This window comes from Psammomys obesus, unplaced genomic scaffold (genome assembly GCF_907164565.1).
Source record: "Psammomys obesus unplaced genomic scaffold, mPsaObe1.curated_primary_1811, whole genome shotgun sequence".
Classification (NCBI taxonomy): Eukaryota; Metazoa; Chordata; class Mammalia; order Rodentia; family Muridae; genus Psammomys; species Psammomys obesus.
This window is the reverse complement of record NW_026596109.1, coordinates 10,513,994-10,536,323: the sequence shown is the minus strand read 5'-3', so window position 1 is coordinate 10,536,323 and position 22,330 is coordinate 10,513,994. Positions and strand designations below refer to the sequence as shown.

Here is a 22,330-nt window from a genome sequence, read left to right as displayed (position 1 = left end):
TACTGATCTGCAGAAGTCACGCTGCTCGGGTGGGCTGCCTACACTGGCTTTGTGGTGCACCCTTGTGCCTGTCCGTTGCGCTGTGCGGAAGTGACAGCTGCGGGCCATCGTGAGCAGCTCTAACCACGCCCGTGGGTGTGAGCGTACTGTGCATCACGCTTGTGATGTCTACTTGTATCCTAGGAACTGTGCGCCACCGACCTGCTTTCTATGCGTGTGTTTTCAACCACTCCTCACGTGGGTTGAAGTCTGGTGCTTCCTAGACCCTCCAGGGTTGTTCCCTATCTATCCGTTAGGGAGTCCGTACCGACAGCTTTGCAGTTCTTGGTCAGTGTGTCCATCTCATAGCCAGGGTGGCATTCACACTTGAAGTAGCCCTTGTAGTTCACACAGATCTGGCTGCAGGCATCTGGGTCCTGGCATTCATCAATGTCTGTGGGAGAGACCAGAAGTCAGAAGTGGCGGGAGGACGAGCGTCTGCTTGGGTGGGTGGGGGAGGGCTCACCACCACAGGTCTTCTGGTCCAAGAGCTGGAAGCCTGCTGGGCACGTGCACTCAAAGCCGATCTTCAGGTCAGTGCAGATGTGCGAACAGCCGCCATTGTTGTGCAGACACTCGTTCAGCCCTGGGGAGGGACACAGGCTGATGACCTCCTCCGACAAGCCGGGCAGTGGCCCCGAGCAAAGCTAAGCCTTGGGGCAGCAGACCCCCAGAGACCCAGAAAAACCGGAAACTGCACGGAACCAATAGCGAGGTGCCCAGGAAGGAGGAGGGTCAGCAGGGCAGGTCCCTGACTGGACCAGATGGGGCCGGTGGAACAAAGAGAACACAGGTCCTTGTCCTCCTGGCTCAGGGCTCCAACCGCTACCAGACTAGAGGCAGCTGGGCCTTCCCTGGAGCTGAGGCCTTTCACAAACATGCTTTTCACTTTCCTCTTCCTTCTATCCCTTAAGCTTGCATGTATAACATTCCCCCCTGAGGTTTCAAGAATGCCTTCTGAGGCCTCTGCATGGTCCATCCACAGTCAAGGCAGGTGACTGCACCCGGAATGCGACTACAGGAGCTGCCTCCGCTAGTGTTGCTCCTCCTCCCAGCAATGCTCTGTGAGGTTGACCAATGTGACGGGCGGGGGTTCCCTCCGATCTCTGTACACTGCTGACTTCTGGGCCCCTACTATCGTGTGCTTTCTCAAGGCGGGGCCCAGCGTTAGTCTGCACTTGGGAGAAGGCAATGTTGAATGCCCTTACTGGCCACAGCTCAGTCTCTAGGCCAGACTCTCTTTTACACGTGCCTGGGGCCAAGTCAACATTCTCCCCTGCCAGGATTTATACAGTGGAGCCTTTTCAACTCCTCTTTGACCTGCTCCATGCATCCACCTTGTCTTGAGCCTACACCAAGGATTACCAAGTGCGGCAAGGGCCGAAGGGACGCCATTCTCCACTCCCTCACCACCTTCTGGAGCGTTCTAAAGGGGGCCAGGACCAAGGCTTACCAAGTTCTCACAGCATCTCCTGAGCTCAGAATCACAGGAAGTCAATCCCACAAGCCGGGGGAAGGGCCACACCACCCGTCTGCCCACCGGGCTCATGCACTGCCACTCCAGCCAAGCGAAGCCGAGCCGAGCGGAGCCAGCTGTGGCCATGCATCCCGCTGCTCTGAGCTGCCCGTCCCAGGCCATGCACAGCTGGGGGTGTCCCCACCTCCAGCCGGAGCCATGCTTAGGGAATGTCCCCTTTACCCCTGGGCCTCCTCCTGTGTCCCTGGAATGTTGGTGCAACTGAAAGAACAAGACCACAGCGAGCCGGTGACTTTTGGAGGAAACTGGGAGTGGCTCAGTCAGGCCCGTCCCTGGGAGGCCCCAGACTTCTGGAGGTGTTTGAGCCGTGGTAGCGCTGGAGTTGTTGCTGGGAGAGCTACCACTGGGAGGTCATTCATCACTCACACCCTCTGTCAGCCATCTTGGGTTTTATTATTCCGAGAGCACCATCCATTCATTTGTTCTCCCATTCACTCACTGCCTCACTCACGCACCTTCCCACTTCCTTCCTCCCTTTTTGCAGGTAGCAGCGAACCCCACAGTTCTGTCTGCTGGACACTCAGTGCAGCTCTATGTGTAGGGCAGTGCTGCTGAGGAAGAGTTCACGGTGACTGTGGCTCCTCATGAAAGAACGCACAGTGCCTCAAGGTCAACCCACAGGGGCTGAGAGAGGAGAAAAGCTAATAGACCCCACTTAGCCTATCCCTGACCATCTTCTCCAGAAGGCCTGAAGGGAGCCTCTGTCCGGCTCTAATGCTGTGTAGCCCAGAGAGGAAGGAAGAGGGTAGAGTGGTGTAGAGGCCCGAGTAGTGTTTGACGTCACTTTCCCCAGCACATACTTGCATGCACACACCTTCATGCACACACACGTGTAGACACACTAGCTTATTATGTGCAGAGACAGAGACAGGTCTGCATGCCCCACAGACATGGAGACGCAGGCAGAGATGCACGAGGGCAGTAAGTCAGAGATGTGCAAATGGACGCTGGCCTCTCACCAGCCCGGACAAAAAGAACACAGGCGGACACAAACGAGTCCTTATTTCTCTTTGACCCGTCATGCAGAAGGTGAGAACGGAGAGTTTGGTAGGTTAGTAGCCCCCAGATAACTGCAGATCTGAGTGTCGTGGGGGAAGCGGGGCTCAGCTGGCCCTGTCCCCCCTTTCACAAGCCCCTTCTGGATCTCTTCTTGGGGTCAGTGGGGAAATCCGTCTCCCGCACGCCCAGGGGGAGGCCCAGCCGGCTCTGCTTAGCTACACTTCCTTTCAGTCAGTCTGGCTTCACTGAAATCTTCAGAAGGGGAGCAAAGAGGCTGGGCCTGGGGAGCTCTGGGGCACAACGTTCCTCCAAGTACCCAGGAGGGGAGACGGTGGCCAGTCCTCTAGAGAGAGAGAGCAAGGAGGGGTCCACCTGGCCTGTTCTCTGGGGGAGCCTTTGTCCAATTCTCTGAAGTTCTGGCCTGAGAGAGCAGAGACAGCTCACAAAGTCTTCTGCGTATACACCGGGCTCTCTCTGCCCTTCCCCCTCCGAGCCTCTGCTCTTGCTGGTTTATACTGTTTCTCTCTAGTCTGACTGGAAGCCTGAGCTCTCTCACACATTCCAGCCTCTCGGGAGTTACAGTAGTAACAGTGCCTGCTGCTGGAAGTGCCCTACTCCCATCTAGGCCTGGCCCGCTGCCTCTCCCAGCCTTTGACTTTGTAAGGTGTCCTGCCAAGGACTGGAAGAGCTCAAGGGCCAAGGCCACGGCTAGACCAGCAGGTCAGGAACAGAGAGGAAGAGAGAAGCTTGCCGAGGGCACACCCTCCAGTTTGTATGCAGCAGGAAAACGAGGAAGCTGATTCTGTGAGAAGCAGCCTGATGTTTGAGCATCTACTGCAAAGGAAAAGACCCCTGGAGCTCTGCAGCAAAACAGAACAAGAGATCCCGGTGGCAAATGGCCCAGTTTGAGGCTACAGGCTAGCATGTGGCCTAGACGGTCGGAACAGGCACCGAGGGCCTTCAGCTGGATTCGGAAAGGGAATACAGTACGAGCATTAGTTCAGCCGTTAGGTGTAGACAGATAGCATACCACACTCTTTCTGAGGCTCATCCGACCAGTCCCGGCAGTCCCTCTGATCATCACACACTTTCCCGCCGTCCACGCACTCGCCACTCTTACACTGAAATCTGCGGGGACCCTCACAGGTTGACTCTGTCGGGCCAGACAAGAGAGTGGACAGTGCCTGTGAGACAGCGGGCGGGAAGGGCAAGGCCGGGCAGGGTCAACCAAGGCCCATAGAAAACAAACAAGAGTTCAAGGGCCGGCCCTAACAGGTCACTTAGGAGAGCTGAAGGCAGACCGTGGAACCAGGCCTACAGACGCTCTTCTCACAGGACACACCCTCATTTATCCACACAGGGGTCCTTGTCTGTTCTGGGGGCACTGGGTTCCCGGGAAAGACCATGCAGCAGCTCTGTAGAGAGAGAGTCTGGACTGGCCATCTTCCAAGGGGACTGTTCGCCTCATGAGCCTTGGATAAGGTACACTGCTTCACTGCCCACCTGAGATTGACAGGGACTTTCTGGGGACAGGCTTCAGTCCGTCCAGTTTGGGAACTAGTGAGGAAAGCCACAGGGAAGCTTGGGTGTGGACTGAGCTCCACTTCCCGAAATAGCCTGTCATGACCTCCCCCCACCCCCCCCCCCCCCCTTTTTTTTTTTTACAAAGTCCTTAACTGAAAGTCCAGTTCTTGAACCCCAGAACCCCGTGGGAAGGAATTCCAGTGATAACGGGCAAGTAAGTGATGTCGAAGGGGTAAAGGCATCTCAGAGATGAAGGAAAGAATTCCCCCAGCTCTGTTCTCTGCGAGCCTGGGAGGGCCACGGGGCCTTTCCTCACAGAGGACACCGGGGCGGGTGTGGGGGGGCCTCTCCTCAGAGGACGCCAGCCCTTGCCTTGACCACACGCACCCTGTAGGCAGCCAGTTTCATCGCTTCCATCCAGGCAGTCATGTTCCTGGTCGCAGCGCTTGACTGCAAGAACGCAAGTTCCGTCCCCACACTGGAACTCTTTCTCGCTGCAGGGTCCTGGCGCGGCTGAAAGAGGGCAAGAGGAGGTCAAGACCAGCCTGGAGCGAAGACAGCTTTTCCCACAGCCTCACACCACATCCACCCCCGGAAAGAATGGAACCAACCACTGGCTGAGCTTAGGAGGCCTCAAAGGACGCCTAGCCAAAGCATCTCTAGTGTCCACATGGGGAGACTGAAGCTCAGAGAGGGGGAAGGCCTTGCCAAAGGTCACACAGCACTCCAGTTTCCTGCTTCCCTGTCCACCACCTCAGCACAGATACGAGGTTTTCCGAGGAGTCCCGGTGCTTATGACTCAGTGATCTGGTCCACTCCTGTCAACCTCTCCTGAACAAGGCACTGTGCTGGGTGTGGGTAGGGAGCTGAGACACTGAGGGCCCATTTCCAGAAGCTCAGGTGCAGAGAGAGAGAGATGGGAAACACACACATGAAGATAGCACAGTGAGCCGTGCCTGGAAGAGAGGGCAGCAGGGATCTGCCAAGGCCCTGGAAGGGACCCAACAGCGGGGACAGTCAGCGGAATCTGACAGGCTCAGCATGCAGGCACTCCTAGGACAGAGGTCTCTGGGTTGGGTGGGTGTTGGGGTGAGGAACCAGTGCCAGACATCCCGTAACAGGAAAGGGCAGCCAACAGGTATGATGGAATGGCCACATAGCAGAGACAAAGGGACCAGTGACAGCCGGGAGCAGCAGCACAGGCCTATAATCCCAGCACTCAGGGGAGGCAGAGGTAGGCGGATCTCTGTGAGTTCGAGGCCAGCCTGGTCTACAAAGTGAGGCCAGGACAGTCCAGGATCCACAGAGAAACCCCGTCGCAGAAAACAAAAACAAAAAAACCAACCAACCAACCAAAACTGAAAACCAAAGGTACCAGTGAAGAAGCCTGGCTTCTGGGGTCAGACCTGAGCTCCGCTCCTCAGCAGCCATGTGACCTCCCGCAAGTCACTTCATTCTCCCAAGGTTAAGTCTCCGTTAAGGCAGGGTATCACTCCCAGCAGGAGGGCCGCCTCAGCGGGCCCTGGGTGGGGCTGGGTGGCGCGAGGGGGCTTACAGCAGTCGGCCTCGTCAGACTTGTCCTTGCAGTCGCGGTCGCCGTCGCAGCGCCAGCCCCGGTGTATGCACTCGCCGCTGCGGCAGGTGAACTGGGTGGTGGGGGCGCAGGCCGCCGGGGTGGCGCCGGCCCCCGGGCCCGCTCGCCCGCACAGCCCGGCCGCCTCGTCCGAGCGGTCCTCGCAGTCGAACTGGCGGTCGCAGAGCCAGCGCTCCGGGATGCAGGCGCCGCCTCCTCCGCAGCGGAACTCGCGGGGCGGGCAGGCCGGGTCCGAGCAGCCGCGCTCGTCGCTGCCGTCGCCACAGTCGTCGTCGCCGTCGCACAGGAACACAGAGGCCAGGCAGGAGCGGTTGCTGCACTGGAACTCGTGCGGGGCGCACACTGCGCAGGACAGAGAGCCGGTCGGCCCGCCGGCTCCCATCCCCGGGACCCAGCCCGCTGCTCCTGCTACAGGGGTACAGGGAGCTCTGACCCTCGGGTACAGGCTGCAATAGGTCCTGCTGGAGACCTCGGACCACCTTTGCCCTTTCTGAGTCTCTGGGCTTCACCAAGCACACAGAATTCCTGCCCCGCAGCCAGCAGCGCGGTGGGGCTGAGAGGGGGTCCTGGCGGGAGCACTACCGTCCTGAAGGACAGGAAGTCATCTCTAACCAGGTACCAGATGACAGGGCAGGGGTTTGTCCACTTGTGGCACAGTGGTGTATATGGCTTGCAGAGATTAATTCTGCAGCCTGGCATCTACCTCCCATGGTCCCCACACCTCCCTCCTGAACATAACCCAGCTACGGCCACCTTGATGATTTGCTAGGCCCAGGGCACACCGCTCCCCTCCAAGGCTTTGCTCAAGTTGCTCCACCGCTTCTAGATCTCAAGAGTTCTTCCCTGCACGGCTCCAAATTCCACCTCCGGCCATCACACACTTGTTTCCCCGCTTAGGAAATCTGCCTCTGCCCCAGCCTGCCTTCTCTGTGCCTTTCTCCACATGCCTGGGTTCCATGTCCTTCACCGCTCTAAGGACTGGCACGGAGCCCCCTTGCAGGGTGTGGATGAAATAATTAAAGAACAGGTCCAGGCCCTGACTGGAGCGAGCATGGGCTTCCTTTCTCTGGTAGGCTAGTCTGAAGTCCACAGGAACGGCCTTAGAGACTAGCCAGCCCAGTTGCTGGTCCAGAGAGAGACCACCTCGCTCATGGTCACAGGAGAACCAGAACCCAGGTTCCAGGCATCTCCTACTCTGACCCATCCTCTCAGCTGTCCTGCACTTTGTCTGTTTTGTTCTTGAGTGGTGGCTGTTTGCACGGCTTCCACTCCCTTGCCTCCCCACACCCCTTCGAGTCCTTCAGACTCTAGTCAGGAATGCTGTGGCTCAGACCACAAACATGGTGGTGGCAGCCGCACATCTCTCCACATGGGGGCGCCCGGAGTCCATGTTTCTATTCTCTGGTGACAGGATGTCAATTTTCACTGTTACCGGAACATAAAGTGATGTCTTTGGTGTTGCAACGTCGGCAGATCGTGTCGAGTTCTTCTGACAGCTCTACCAAGTCCCTGACAGCTGCCTTTTTCCCCCTTCTGGGCTTTTGGGATGTAGGGGAAAAGCACACGCTCTCTGGTGCCACAGCTCCCAAGGTGCTGCTGCTGACACCCTCCTGCCTGTCTAGACACAGCTTTTCCAGGCCCAGGGAGAAAAGAGTCTGTCTTCTCAGAGTCCTGACGGGAGGTGCTTCATAACACTGCATTCCCAGCGAGGTTCTGACGCTGGCAGTGACTGGCAGATCCCACCGCCAAGGCCAGGGACCCCACTTCCTGCCTTCACAAACAGAGGGGTCTCAGAGAACTGGAGGCAGAAAGGTTCTTTCTCTGCCTGGCCCACAGGGAGCCTGATAAGCCTTTCTCTCACCTTTGGTTCCTATAATTAGCAGAAAGTGTCCCTGGTCAGATGCTCCCACACCCAGCAATAGTGGCTGATGGCCTTCTACTGGAAGGATCATTTGGTGGCAAGGTTGGGGGTGTTGAGAAGAGAGGCGGAACTTCCATGGGTGGATGAGTTCTCACAAAACTATCACCCCGGAAGCCGGTGCCACCCTAGCCAGGACCCCCAGCATACACTTCCTACTTGAGACCCATCAACTCTCCACGCTTGAATCTCAGAAGCCTGAGGAGGAGATGGCCTTGCTCTTGGACAGGAGGAATGGCTGGGGGAGACCAGGATGCGGTGGGGGGAAGCTGGGAGAGGCAGCGGTGGACCAGCGCCTGCCACACACCCTCCAGAAGGACCATTTGTATCTCAGCCCAGCCTGGTAGCACAGCCAGTCTGGAGTCCCCAGAGGAAGGTTGAAGGATCACCTTATTGTCCCTTTCAGAACCTTATTCCAGAGCTGGCACATAGTAGGTACCCAGAGAAGTGAAATGAGCTGGGCCACGGTCACTGTCACCCCCCCCACACACACACACACACAAGTACTGCCACCCCAAACCTTGTTGGCCTGCTCCCTGAGGAGGACATAATCCTGTGTTTGAAGTTCAGCCATGCGGAACTGTCCCAATGACCACTTCCATCTGTCCCTGCTGAGGCCACTGCTCTGCATGCGACACGCGCCCCAGCCTGAGGTTTCAGCAACAGTCGCCCTTCACACCCTAGGAATCTGTCGGCACATGCCCCGTCCCCAGCGCCACCAGTGTCCTGGCACCGCCTCTCATACAGCCCAGGTTTGGGTCCCCCTGCGCTTGCTTGGAGATCAGTGGGATCAGCAGAGTTGTAGAATGGATGAGCAGATGTCAGACATGGTAAAAGGTTGTGTGTCAGAGCTGAATTTGAATCTCATTTCCTTCCCTCAGCCCCAGGCACGTTTCCTCCCTTGTCTGAGCCTCAGTTTCCTCACCCATAAAATGGGGATGGTAATGGCTATTCATGAGGTGGTCGTGAGCATGAAAGAAGAGGATGTCTCCTAAGTGCCCAGCCATTTCTAACCTTCTCATTGTTCTTCCCTCCCCACCTACCAGGCCCCACAGAGAAACAGACCCCTCTCCAGGAAAGGCCCTGAGGCTGCCTGAGAGCTGGGCAGACATGGGGATTCTGGCCCTGGACTCACAGGTAGGACAGCCGGCTTCATCTGCTCCTCCCTCACAGTCCTTCTCTCCATCACAGCGCCATGAGGCGGGCACACACTTGTGGCTGGCGGGGCCGCAGCTCAGCTTCTCAGCAGGACACTCTTCAGTGGCTGTAGAGACAGACATTGTGCATGGCTTAGTTAAGGGTGACACAGGACAGAGCACCAGCCAGTCCTGCTACTTGGCATAAGTCCCTAGCAACCCACTAGGGTCCTCCTGCTCCATGTCTTTATCAGAAGCCAGTCTGCTCTTCAGGCTTTCTAACTCCTAAATCTGACCACAACCCACACAGTCCCAGCCAACACCCTCTCATGGTCTCCTAACCCGAGACACACAAGTCTTTCTTGATCCAAGGCCCACACATCACCCCTTTACGATCTAGCAATATGGAGCTCCCACACCCTTGCTCTGTTTCAACTGTGTGCCTTTGGCTGAGATAGGCCTAAACGGACCTCAGTTTACCTTCTAGATTCTGTGATCTGAACCCGTGGGTTTGGAAGGGTCACCCAAACCTTACGCAGCAACAATCTAAGTCACTGCAAAGATGGTGTCGAGCCCACCGCTGAGAGCAGCCTGCACGCGCAGGGCCCAGCGGGACCGCGCAGCTATAATTACTGCAATCAGAGGCTGACTCAGTCAGGGGCCTACAGCCCCAGGCTTGATTCTCCATTTGGAAGAGTGAGAACCCTGTTCAGGACCGGGGAAGCTCTTCCTCCGAGCGTCCCCTGCTCCACGTGACAGCCGAGGCAGATGCATCTTCGACCTCTCCAGTCGGCTCCCCGCCACCTTCCACCAAGTGCAGGAGCCCCAAGCCTCAGGTCTCTGACGCGGGCACGGTGCTAGACATTTCCATTTAATCTTTAGAATAACCCAGCAGGGCGAGGATTAAGCCTCGGCCTCCAGCATGGAAAGTGAGGATGTGGGCTCTAAAAGAGGCTGCCTGGGTTTGAACGCTCAGGCGTTCACTGGCCACGTGACCTTGGCCTAAAATACATCTCTTTGTGTCAACAAAGCGTAGGTGACACTACGACCTGCTGCTTTGATGACCAGATTAGTGTCTGTAAAACATTTAGGAGAACATTCAGCCTCGGCTTACCACCATTATTATCATCCACACATAATGGATGAGACTCTGAGTCCTGTTTACCCACTCGGTGGCCAATACTGGGCACTGCTGGGCACCAGGCATGATGGGAATCCCCGGGTTCCTGTCACGTATACACACGACAGAGAAAAACGACAGGAGGATTTGGCAGCTTTGTCTGGTAGCAGAGACTGGGCAAAGTTCCGAGGCCCCAGAAGAGGAATGATTCATGTCTCACTTGGATCTCTGACCTGCTTCCTCTCCTTTTATTTCTATGGCTAGAACGAGAGGCCACAAGAGATGAATAAAAGTGGCCTTCTGGCAGGAAAAGGCACAGAAGAGTTGGCTGGGGTGGTGGGCAGGGGCAGGTGTCTAAATCAAGGTTCCCAGCTGACGCCCCCTATTGCAGTGAGGGGAGTACCTTCAATCCACTGCGCCTGTCCACTGGGGTCAGAGCATCCAGAGAGCTCACTCTATACGGAGCAATGGCCAGAGCTCTGGAAAGCACTGATGCCAAAAAATGGCCGCTTTTGCTGGAAGATGGTGACGCACGCCTTCGATCCCAGCACTGGGGAGGCAGAGGCAGGCGAATCTCTGAGTTCAAGGCCAACCTGGTCTACAGAGTGAGCCAGGTCTACACAGAAAAACCATGTTTTAAAAAAAGAGGGAAAAGTCCCCTTTACGCTCTCCTCTGGGGGACGGGAGGGAAGAGGGTGGGTGTGTGGAGATAGGATTTCTGTCACCACCACTGCAGAATAGTGACGCTTCTTGGCACTTCAGACACAAATCCACTACAGCTGACCAGCTGACTCCCAGAAAGCACTCTAACCAAGAGGCCTGGGGCTAAGATGGTTGTTAGAAGCTCAAGTCCCCAGACCCCAGGTCATATCAACTAAGTCTAGATGTCCAAGACCAAGAAATCTGCATTTTAAAAAAAGTTTTATATTTTTCTTCCACTGAATATGTGTCTGCTACACCTGGGCAGGGTAGGTGCTGGAAACCGAACGCAGGCCCTCTGGAAAAGCAGGCAGCACTCTTAACTTCCGAGCCACTGCTCCAGGCCTTGGAACCTGTGTTTTAGTAACTACTTTCAACTCAAGCAGTTCCCAGGTACCTCTGTGGGAGAAGCCCTGGGTTAACAATCTGCATATTGAAAAGATACGGCATACCTCATCTCTTCATAATGCCGGGGCGCCCTAAAAGTGATACAAATGTTCAAATGTCTGCAAGCCCCCGAGAGAGCAATGGGGCGGGAGAAGGTCACCGCTGAGCCACTAACCCACACTTGGGAAACTCACAGGGGAGTCAAAATGGTCATGGTTACAGGCACCTAAGTGGATCAGGAAGCTCGGGGAGGAACACTTGTCCCTTTCTGCTTTACCTTCAGGAGGCAATTAAGTCACGAGAGCAACACCCTCACCGATGGGGTTAGTGGCCTCTTTTAAAGGAACTGCAGGGTAGACAAAGACAAGGGGCGGTGTATACGCACAGTGGGACCCTTCGTTCGGCCATAAAGAACAAAGTCACGTCACTCACAGGAAAACAAACGCAATCGGAGGTAATCCTATCAAGCCATTAAGCTAGCCCCAGAGAGACAAATACTGCATGTCTTGTCTCATCTGTGGTTCTAATTTTATATGGGTATAGAAAATCAAGTGTGTATTATATGACATTAAAACAGAAGCAAAGTCATCTACGGGAACAAAGGGGTTAGGAGGGGAGGGGAGGAGGAAGAGGAGGATTATGCTTAACATGGCACATTCTTGTACGAGAACGTCCTTATGGAATATAGTAAATATCAGAATGATATGAGTGCTCCAGGTGGACTCCACAGCCCTCTGTTATGAAGATCGGAGTGACACTGCGGCATCTCTGAGGGAGGGACCCTCGCCAGACACCGGTTTGTTGACCTCCTGTAGATCTACTAGAACTATACGCAGCAGATTTCTGTGATTTACAACCTACCCAGTCCACTCTGTGGCATTTTAATATCCAGAACCAGCAAAGAACCAACTATCATCCCCCTCACCCTGATCCCTGACAAGCAAGAAGGCTATGAGTACAGGCCCCAGGGACACCATTCTCAAAGGGACCATGGCAGCTGTGTTTCCTAGACTGAGCAGAGCAGCAGTTATAAGGTTCAGAGACATCAGGAAACTCATCCAAACATGCCCAGCCCATGGAAGAGAGTCTAGGTTCCTCACAAAAGCCCTGTCTTAGCAGGGCCCAGTGGCGCATGCCTGTAATCCCAGCACTCGGGGAGGCTGAGGCAGGTGGATCTCTGTGAGTTCAAGGTCTACAGCCTGGTCTATAAGGAGAGTCCAGGACTGCCAAGAAACCCTGTTTCAAACAACAAAACAAAACAAACAAACAAAGCCCCATCAAACCATGCATAACTGAGACTAGCCCCAAACTCTCTTCCCCAAAGCCGAGGTGACTAAAACAGTCTTCGGCCAGATGCGCCACCTCCAGAGGCTTGGCTCTGCAGCCCCCAGTGCGGCAGGCAGCCGGCTGAACTTTCAATGAATATTTATACAGTTAACGGCATAACCTTTCAACAAGGACAATGATTAAACAATCTGTCTGCTTCCTTTCTTTATAATTAATAAGGCATTTGCTGCGTCCCTAAATAGACAGTTCTAATTACAGGCTCTCAAGGACCCAGCAGTGCCTGCTACCAGTGCCTTCACCCCGAAAGAGTCAAGACTCTTGGAATGCCAGGACAGAAGAGGCCAAGGAGGTCAAGCTGACAAGCGTCTCTTGGAGTGCTATTCTAGGGCCCAGAGAGGGGCAGGTGGGTCAAATGCCTGTCTCTCCTGCCACCTCATTGCCTGCACCCCTCCTGTGATATGGCCCTTCCCCCCAGGCTCCAGGCCAGCCCTCTCCACTGCCAAGCTTCGGGAAATGCTGATGGGTAGCTCCCAGGCAGAAGGCAAAGCCTGGAGAGTGGGAGTTGCTTGCCGAGAGTCTTATGGAGGGAGCAGAGCTGGATTTCCCTTCCACGTCTACACTGCACACGAGGAGACCCTGCTGCTTCCCCAGAGCGGCTAGAGACGTCAGTGAGCTGCCCACCTAGCCTCTGCTTGGGTGGGCCAGGTAGTGTGATATCTACTGCCAGGATCCTTGAAGCAAGTTGCTGTAGGCGAAGGAGCCTGCGTTTTAGAGCCGGTCGGCCTAGGACATCTCATTTCCTATGGTCCTGAGGCAAGACACTTAACTTCTGTGCTTCCTGGGTCTCCTCTGCTGCAAACGGGGTCGAGTGATTACCTACAGCTGGTCAGTGGGTTTTGTGAGGCAGTGTGCAAACCCCTATACTCAAAAGCCTGGAACACACTTGGAGCTCAGGAAAACAGTTGCCTTTATCCTGTCCCGTGCAGTGAAAATGTAAATAACTGGGGTGGGAGGGGCTGTTTCCACCCCTGGGGAAAGCACAGCAACTCCTATGTCTCATTATATATGGTCCCCATCCCGGTACCGCCTTTCCCTCCAGGATAGATGCTCCCCGGGGGACACACTTGGCTTGCTGTTCAAGTGTTCCAGCTTCTAAGAAGCAGAAGAAAAAGTCCCCACTGCCAGACAGCACGGGTGAAGGGGCTTGACACACCGCCCTGAAGTGAATGAAGCTACTTATCAATAATTAATTAATTAATTAATCTATTTATTAATTAAGCTATTTCCCAAGAATCTTGTTTCAGAAACCCAAGTCCACAGGTACTCTTGCCAACTCCTAAGTTAATAAATGAAAAGAAAAGGAACATGTTTGTCGACAGGACCCGGTGGCTACTCACTAGCCTGTAGAGACTCCGGTGGGTTTTAGGGCCCAACAACTTCCAGCTGGGGATTGTCTACTCTAAGAGGACCGGAGACTTGGGCCACAGGAACTGCTAGTGTCGCTTGGCTGGGTCCCTGCCTCAGGAAGCACACCCTTGCACCCTGTCCTCTTATAGGAGCTGTTTACATCAGCTCCTCCACACCGCATCAGGCAAAATGGTGATCTCGGAGCTCCTGTCCTTTCCTTAGCAGCAAGGGCTGCTGGAAGAAAGAAGAAGGAAAAAAAAAAAAAAAAAAAAAAAAAAAAGAAGCATCCAGATCTGTAACTCAGCTCCTCTTCCTGCCTGTGCCCCTCCCACAGGTGCCTGAAGGTGGGTCAGAGCCGGCTCCAATCAAGGGAGCTATAATTAGAGCCCAGATGATATCTTCATTAGTCGAATGTTCTGGGCTTTCCCATTGTGATTCTGGCCCCATTTGATGAGTACCTGCTCCCAGGTCCTTCTGCTCCTTACAACCCCTGCTTATGACATTTTCATAGTATGACTCTAGTGTCCTGATAGCCAAATCAACATATGCTGGGGGCAGAAATTTTGAGATCCAAGTACAATAATAAACAATGTTCACATTGACTCCAATACTTGTATTTTCTTACTGGAGCCACACATCCCTTAAAAGGCCAGTGCCACTATGCCATCTTACAAATGGAGAAACTGAGGCTCAGGAAGACTAGGCAACTGATATGAGGTTTCAAGGCAAAGGACCAGGCCCAACTGAACCAGACTTCAAGCCTCCTGTGCTCTTCTATCTATCTATCATGCTTCTGTTAGGGGTGAGGAATAAGGCTCCATCCTGGGGCTGGCACAGTCCCAGAAACCTGGTAGGCTATGGAGGTTGCTATGGCAACACCAATTAAATGGACATCGGGTTGGCTGCTGGGTTTTCATTGGGTTGGGAAGCTGTGAACAAGCCTGCTGCCCCAGATTTCCGCCTGGCCTTCAAGGGCCTCTCTGGTTGATTCTTCCAGGCAGCCCTCCCTAGTCAAAGACCTCATGACCACTGCCTCTGACCAAGGCAATGGTTCAGGAAGCCCAGGCTTTGCATCCTTCTGGACAAAGGGCAGAAAGAGAGTCTTGAAATACTAAGAATTTAGGAATCTTAAAATGAAGAAATCTTTGGGATTGAAGATCGGGACCCATATTTGGGGGTGGGGAACAGTGGAGACAGGACCTCACAGGAGTAACCCGGGAGAATCCAGAGGGTTGGGCCTCCTCACTCCTGGGTGCTGCCTTGGCTGCTGCTCCCATGAATACCAGAGAACTTAAGAAGCCACAAACAGGCTGTGTGTCTGTGAGGCAAGTCTATCAAGTTCTTGGGGCCTCTAGCTGCTCAGCTGTTAAATATAAGGGAACCTGGGAGCCAGGAGAAGTTGGGTATATGCGTCCAGCAAACAAGCGTGGGGTAGAAAGGAATTGAGTATTTTGAGGGAGAAAGACAGGAGAACAGGCAGGATGGGAGAAATAAGTAGAAGAGAGAGGCTAGGAGTATGGAGCATGAGCCAGAAAGGGTGGGGACAGTCCAGGAGAGTGGGCCAGGTAAGCAGGGCCCAACAGGGAAGGGAGGAAGCAATATCACAAAAACAGAGATTTAAAGAAAAGGGGGAGCAAGAAGCCCCGGACTAATAATCTCCACAAAGCTCCTAGCTATGCCCAGGGCCAAGGCAGAACTGGCTGACTGTTAGGGTAAGAAGCCAGAAACTTGCCAGGAGGCACATGACTGTGTCCCTTCTCTGCTGAGCAGCCATGGCCAAGGGGTCAAACCTGGTCCATCAGTTTCTTTCTCTGTGGGGGATCTGCCACCCTCTCTCGCTCCAGGCTGGCGTGAGGATGACAGCCACAGGCAAGTGTGGCAGGGCAGGAGAAAGCCCCGGGCTTCCCTCTGCCTCCAGGCCTCCAGGCCGGCATGGAGTGGTATTTGGTGTGGCAAGGAAAGGATAGGCCTGCAGTAAAACTGGGGAGGGCTTGGCAGCTGCCTAGGAAATGAGGGGCCCTTTGTCTGGGGCGGGGGGGTCTCTCTTACTCTCCTTTTCTCTTTCTCTCTTGGAAACTGGTAGCTCTGTTGCTAGGAGACAAGGAAACCCAGTTATCATCAGCGGCAGCCTTAGATGGGACTCTGGCCTCCATTGTCCCTGCCTCTACCTCTGGGGCAAGCGTCAGCCCCACAGAGGGGCTTCTGGATCTCCCCTTCAGCGCCACCGTCCTCCACGTGCTCCCCCCAGCCTTTTGTCTCCGGCTGACGCTGCTGCAGCTCTGCCTCTGGACCGCTGGGTCCTCCCCCCCCCCCATCTCCTTTTTAATTTAACAAATGTCACAGGATGACCTGCCAGGTCTAAGTTTGCTTTGAGGATTAGAGTCTAGAAGAGGAATCATGGAGAGACAAAGCCCGGGAGAGGGGAAGGTGGTCCTGGAGTGCAGGCTATGCCACCCGACCCCTGGCTTCTTCTGTCATCATCCAGCCAGCCACGAAGGACAGAGGAAAGAGAAGGACCCTTGAAGTCCCGGCCGGATGGCCTCGGACAAATCACTCCAACTCTGAGTTTCCGCGTGCCCCTTTTGACAATTCAGAAAGCGGGGAGGGATACCTGCCTCCAGAGGCTGCTGTGAAGATAAAAGAGAATGCCGGCATACAAAGAGCTTAGCGAGGTGTGGAGCACAGTGTGATGATTAACACGCACCAGCTGCCAGTCAGTGCTACTGGAATTACAATTAAGATCCTCAAGAAGGAGAGCAGGGGGCCTGGAAGATGGGACGTGGCCATGTCTGAGCAGGGTTTGTGGACTGATTCTAGTTCCTGGTGCTGGGGGCACAGAGTCCAACCTGCAAGGGAGCCGAGAAGAAAGCCGGGAAGGCGGCGGCGGCCAGCTAGACAGACATTTGCTTACCAGGAGCCTCCCCCCCCCCCCCCCCCCAGCATCCTCCAAGCCTGTCCCATGAGACTGAGGAAATAGAGGTCCAGGGGCAAAACTCACAACACGCGGCCTTTGATTCGTCAGAGCCGTCGGGGCACTCCTCCTCGCCGTCACATTTCCACCGCTCTGGGATGCAGTGGCCATTATCACAGGTAAAGTCGCTGTCTGCGCAGGTCCTCTTGGCTGTGGGAAAAGGACGAGAATGAGCATAAGGGATCTGGTGAGGACTGACCGCTTGTCTAAGACAGAGGCGGGCGGCAGATGGGTAACGTGCTGAGCCTAAAAAGTGCACCCCTAGCCCTCCCACAGGGGCTAGAAGTCGGAAGCGCAAGCCCAGTGAGGCTGGCACCATCGCTTCCCACCACAGCATCTCTCTTCTCAACTCCTCCTTCGGACGGCTCTCAGCCTCTTCTGCCCACATCCCACCACAAAACCAGGCCCCTTGGAAAAGCCCAGGGGAGCTCAAGACCATGAACCCTAAAAGTGGATGATGATTTTTGTGGCAAAACAAATGAGGAATTCTTTCCTTGAAGCTGTGGCCAAGCTGTGGAGCTGGTCAAGGCATCCACACAGGTCCCTGTCCTAGAACTCTGCGTCAGGGTTTTGGAATGACACCGGGCCTCCTGCCATCTGCATGAACTTGACATTACGAGCCTCTGAATTCCCTCTTCTTGACTGTAAACTGAGAGAGCACAAAGGGCTGAATAGCAGCAAGAAGTTAATGTCTGAGGACATGCCATCAGGCCCTGGCACACGGCAGGTGCTTGCAGTCGGTACAGCTACTGCCATTTGCCTGGACAGTAATTACAAGGGAAAGGAATGGGGTGTTGTGTGCCCATGCAAGCTGAGATCTTACGGCTCGTGGCAGACGGGGAGTAAGAATGTGAATAACAGGTCCAGCCCCAAACTATGCTGCCCTGGGTGCCTAGTTCTGAGAGAAACTGGAGTTGAAGGGTCAGGGTGGAGGAGAAGGCCACGGCCCAAAGCTGCCCCATATCTGTGTTGTGCTCGTGCCTCAAACTGACCTCATCTTCAGACGGGCAGAACACGGCAGCTGTCCCAAAGGGGCATTGCAGGTGAGCTCGGCTGCCTGCTCACCCTGGGAGTGAGGAGTAGAGGTCTGGGGACTTGGCCTTTGGCTCCTTGCACCCTCAGTGCGCTCCAGGGCCTCCAAGAGTCACCTGCATTCCACTTCCATGGGCCCTGTCTGGGCTTGGTCTGAGGGTCCAGGAGTGGGGGCTGGAATGGGGGAGCACTCTGCAGGGAGCTAACAGGCCTGGATTTTCACCTTGGCTGTTCTACTTTGCTGTGTACTCTCAAGTAAGACACTTTCCTATCAAGGCCTTTGGTTTCTTTGTAGGGGAAGGGAAGGGGATTAAGGAAGACACAATCTTTTGAGCATGGTAGGTAGTCACAGATCAAGAGGCCCAGAACTGGCAGAGAGAGTGTCTTCCTAGCCTTAGAGGGTCGTTAGACAGCCCAGGTCTAGGAAGTCCTCTCCCTGAATGACTCTGGGACTAGACGTGATGTTAGGGCCATCTGGATACTGTCCCTCTCTAGGGACTGAAAGGTCTTCCTCCTCTTCCTTCTGTCTCCGACTTTCCGCTTGGCCCCACACTGACTACTGTTGGTCCCTAGCTACCACTAATGCCATCATACTCTGCCAAGGGTGTCTGTCATCTGGAAAGCCTCCCTCTAGACACGGCTATTACATTATAAGCTTGGACGTCACTTTCTCTGGGAAGCCTCCCCATCACCTCCAGCCTCTGCCGGGAGCCTACCCTTAGTTGCCATAATCCTCTAAATGGTCCTCTACAGCCTGGCAAACTTGGTACAGACAGTAGGTATTGGGGCTTTCGGCCGCATAGGCTGTGAGCTGTTCCCCAGTTTTGCTCTTGTAAACACAGCCCTGACAGAAAGTAGATGTTTGCACAGGGCTGTGTTTCAGCACAAGTTTGTTTTCAAAGACCAGCAACAGGCTGGTCATCACTGATCCTCTCGTTTGGCATGGCTTGCCCGTCTCCTGTCCTTCCACAACAGGGACCTTGTCAGATCCCACACAAGACCCAACTCAGGGCGAACCCCAGGAAGGACACCAAGCCCATGCCTGGCCTCTCTGCTTTTACACCTCCAGGATAGGGCTCCTTCCCCTTGGTAAGCACATTCCATGGCCCAAAGATTTTTTTGTTTTGTTTTCCGTTTTCCCTTCTTGTGGTCCTCCAGCTGCCTAGCAGGGTTCTGGAAAAAACTGAGTGGCTTCTTTGACTCCACCCCATGTCTGCTTTGCTTTTCCGTGGCATCCATCAGGGCATCTCTATTCTGAGGAGCCTTCTTCTTGTTTTCCTAAGATAGATGCCTCCGTTTTGTTTGTTTTGTTTTTCTAGCTCTCTATGTCTTTGCTGTTTTACTTGGGAAACCCAGGGACTAATGGCCTGATATTTCCTCATTTGACATAGGCAGAGTTCTAGGCAGAGCTGTTAAGTTATACGTCCAAGGTCACATGCAAGTGGAGAGAGATCTGAACTGTCAAATCAGCAGATTTCCCCAGTGCAATCCTCAAACAGTGGCACATGTGGCAGAAAAGCTCCCCCCAATAAGTGGAGGAGCCTGCGAGAGCCCCCCTATCCAATAAGCTTCTGTCCAAGGAGCTCCAACAAGGGGCAGGCCTGTCAAGGAGGAAGACAGACTCCATAAAGTGATGCTGGGATTCTGTCACTGGGCACAAGACAGCCAGATACCATCCCAGGACCCTTTCTTCCGGGGCATTCTGGGAGTGCAGACGAGAGCTTGCATTTTCTCTATATGCCAGGTGATGGCAGGTGCTGGGCATGGAAGCCATAGCAGCCAAATGCCAGAAATGGCAGCTTCAGGGATGGCTAGCTCACAGCAGATTGCAGAATAAACTATTTCAGCATGTGGGCCGGTTTTCACCCAGATCTGGACTTGTACCTTTCACTCTAAATCCTAGGAAGCCCTCACAGCTATCCTGGTAGGTACTATTAACCTTCTTTACAGAGGAAACTGAGGCACAAAGAACTGAGTATGTGTCAGGAAAAAGACTTCAGGGGTCTACGTAGCAGCAGCCACGAGGCCTGCAGCCATCAGGGTAGGCAGGCGAAGAGCAAAGGTTTCTGAGACAGATGCCCCTCAGACCTCAGGGACCTTGCTGCAAGGCAACAACCAAATGCAGAGGTGCCTGCACAAAGGTATACTCTTACCGTGTGCCCAGAAGTGTGGCCCAGAAGCCTGGCCCATGATGAGCCATGCTTGGGTAATGTCCTACCCCAGGAAACTGAGGTGGTGCAATCACTTTCAGGCTAGAGACTACACGGAGTCACCTTTGAAGGCCTCCACTGGGCCTCTGTAATTGCACAGAAACATCTGGCACTGAGCTGAAGGTGAACTCTGACATGACCAACTCTTCGCTAGGTGACCAAGGCACGTCCCTTTATCTCAAGCTAGTGGGGATGTGGCTTTCCTGCATATCACTGCCACAGGACAAATGGCAAAAGAGCTCGGTGAATAAGCTCGGCGGCGTCGGGTCCCTCCAGCGCAACCGGGCTAGCTCAGCCTGCCACAGGAAGAGGCCAAGCAGTCGGTCAAGGCTGTCATGGCAGGCCATGCCAGACCCTACTGCCCTGGCCTTGGCTTTGGTTCCCAGGGCAATTCCCCAGCTGGGCTCCAGGCTGTGGTTCCCTGTTTCCAGGGATTTATGTCCCTCTGTGCCAGTCTGCCCCTTGGACAATGCCCACCTCTGTGAGTCCCTGTACTCCACGCTGCAGGAGCAATACATAGTCATCCAGGGTCTGCGACATCATAATCTGGTGCCATGGCAACAGATGGACTGCCACAAAGGACTTGGGATTCCTCGGGGTTGTGAGGAGGGGCCTACCCCCAGGGAAGAGCAGAGGACAGTGGGAAATCCAGGACAAAGGAAGTGGGAGCTACCGCTGTTTATAATAAGAACACGAGCCAAGGATAACATCAGACAGTTCATGGTCAAAGGGACTCTCCGGCCGCTTCTGGCTGTGTGACTTTATTCAAGATCTGCAGCTTCTCTGAGCCTCACAAAACGCAGCCCTACGAGGAACAAATGGGATAAGGACGGTGCTAGGGATTTGTGAACTGAGAGACAGAAGGGGGCATGAGTGAGGAGTGTAAAGCTGCAGCCTTGGCCCCTGCTAAAGGGATGCGATGCAGGGCTGTGGGTCAGCACGCCTGGGTGGTGCTCCGCCTCAAGAGACAGAGGTGTGGTGCTGGCAGGCCCTTCAGCAGCTCTCAGCCCCTGTGTGATCCTGCAAATTATGAGGATCACTCATCACTCCCACTTACCACCCTCAGGGGCATCCTTCCCCAAACAATGCCTGTCCTCAGGCTCTGGGTGACCCCCACACACACTCCTGCGCAGAGGCGTGGCTTCAGAGAATCCAGCTGCCAGCTGCTTCTCATGGCCAAGAGAATGCCCCGCCACGCCAGATGAGTGACAACTCACGGTCACAGCATGCACCTGTGGGAGGCCACACTTCAGCTCAGGTATCTGGGTCCACTGTGTGGCCCGGAAGCCTGAGAAATGCCACTGGGGGAAGACTGTGCCCCAAAGAAGGGGGTGCCTATTGTGAGGCTAGGGTTGGGGAATGAAGGGAAGGGGCATTCTGGGAAAAGTTAGCAGACCTGGACTGGAAGAAACAGCAGAGGCTGTAAGGGACTGGGGAGGCAGCAAGTATCATGGCGCTTGAGGGCTCTACCAGGCTAGCAGCCATATTGCCCTGCCTGGCATCAAACTGCCCCTCGGAGGCTGTTACCCAGGGACCCACTCAGTGTCTGGCTGAGCACGGAACTGCTTATTCAGCAGCCAGTGAGACCCATGGCTCTGTTTGCTTTGGCATTTGGAAAGGCTGTACAACATGGACCAGTGGCTCCTAGCAGAGGAAGAGAGAGTCGGGATACAGGCAGAGGGCATGGGCGGCCATCTACCCAGATCTCTGGGATATACCTTCCCCCTTGGAGAATCATGATGCCCACCAGCTTACCTCCCCTCCACGCTTGCAGCAGATACCCTATTGTTTAGCGAAGATTCCCCCTTTTACATGCCTATTAATTTTCTAAGAAGAGGAAGCCCAGTGACCACACCCGGGAAACACTATGTGATACAAGCTCTCCATACTGAGAAGATGAGGCTCTCAAGGGGGAAAAAAGCCTCGCTACAGACACCCAGCAGAGAATGGTACCCAGGCATCTCACAGTGAGCCTGGCCTACTAGGCCACGAGTTACAGGTATTCAAAGGGCAGTCAGCAACAGGGAAACAGAAGCTGTCAGAACACAGGCTGTTTGAGGGACTGAGGCTACCCACCTGGGACAGGGAGGTAGGAGATGTCAGGGATGCAGACTGTCTCCCCTCTGGTCTCCTGAGCTCTAGAGAGAAGCAGAGCAAGAGACCAACAAGAAAGGTGGAATCCACTTGGAGACTGAGCTGCCCATGGGCTACATCTGAGCAGGGATTCTAGGTCCTCTCCATGCATGGTCCCTGGTTGGAATATTGGAATCTGCAAAGACCCCTTGGGCCCAGATTTCTTGGTCCTGTTGGTCTCCTTGTGGAGCTCCTGTCCTCTACAGGTCTTTCTATCTCCCCCTTCTTCCATAAGATTCCCTGCACTCTGCCCAAACTTTGGCTATGAGTCTCAGCATCTGCTTCGATACCCTGCTGGGCAGATTCTTTCAGAGGCCCTCTGTGGTAGGCTCCTGTC

At 54.6% G+C, this 22,330-nt stretch overlaps 1 protein-coding gene across 11 annotated transcripts in view; it reads right to left on the bottom strand.

The window, feature by feature from the left end:
• The window catches only part of Lrp8 (LDL receptor related protein 8), a 73,683-nt gene that overhangs the window by 25,940 nt on the left and 25,413 nt on the right, over positions 1-22,330 (bottom strand). For 2 of the 11 annotated variants that reach the window (XM_055628814.1, XM_055628818.1), the window contains exons 3-10: positions 16,646-16,768; positions 8,747-8,875; positions 5,655-6,035; positions 4,487-4,612; positions 3,606-3,728; positions 1,739-1,777; positions 506-625; positions 308-433 (exon numbers count right to left, since the gene is read on the bottom strand). In XM_055628814.1, the coding sequence (XP_055484789.1) occupies positions 308-433; positions 506-625; positions 1,739-1,777; positions 3,606-3,728; positions 4,487-4,612; positions 5,655-6,035; positions 8,747-8,875; positions 16,646-16,768 (1,167 nt within the window). The remainder of the gene's footprint in view (positions 1-307; positions 434-505; positions 626-1,738; positions 1,778-3,605; positions 3,729-4,486; positions 4,613-5,654; positions 6,036-8,746; positions 8,876-16,645; positions 16,769-22,330) is intronic. The other 9 variants (XM_055628817.1, XM_055628820.1, XM_055628824.1 and 6 more) reach the window with 7 other exon arrangements.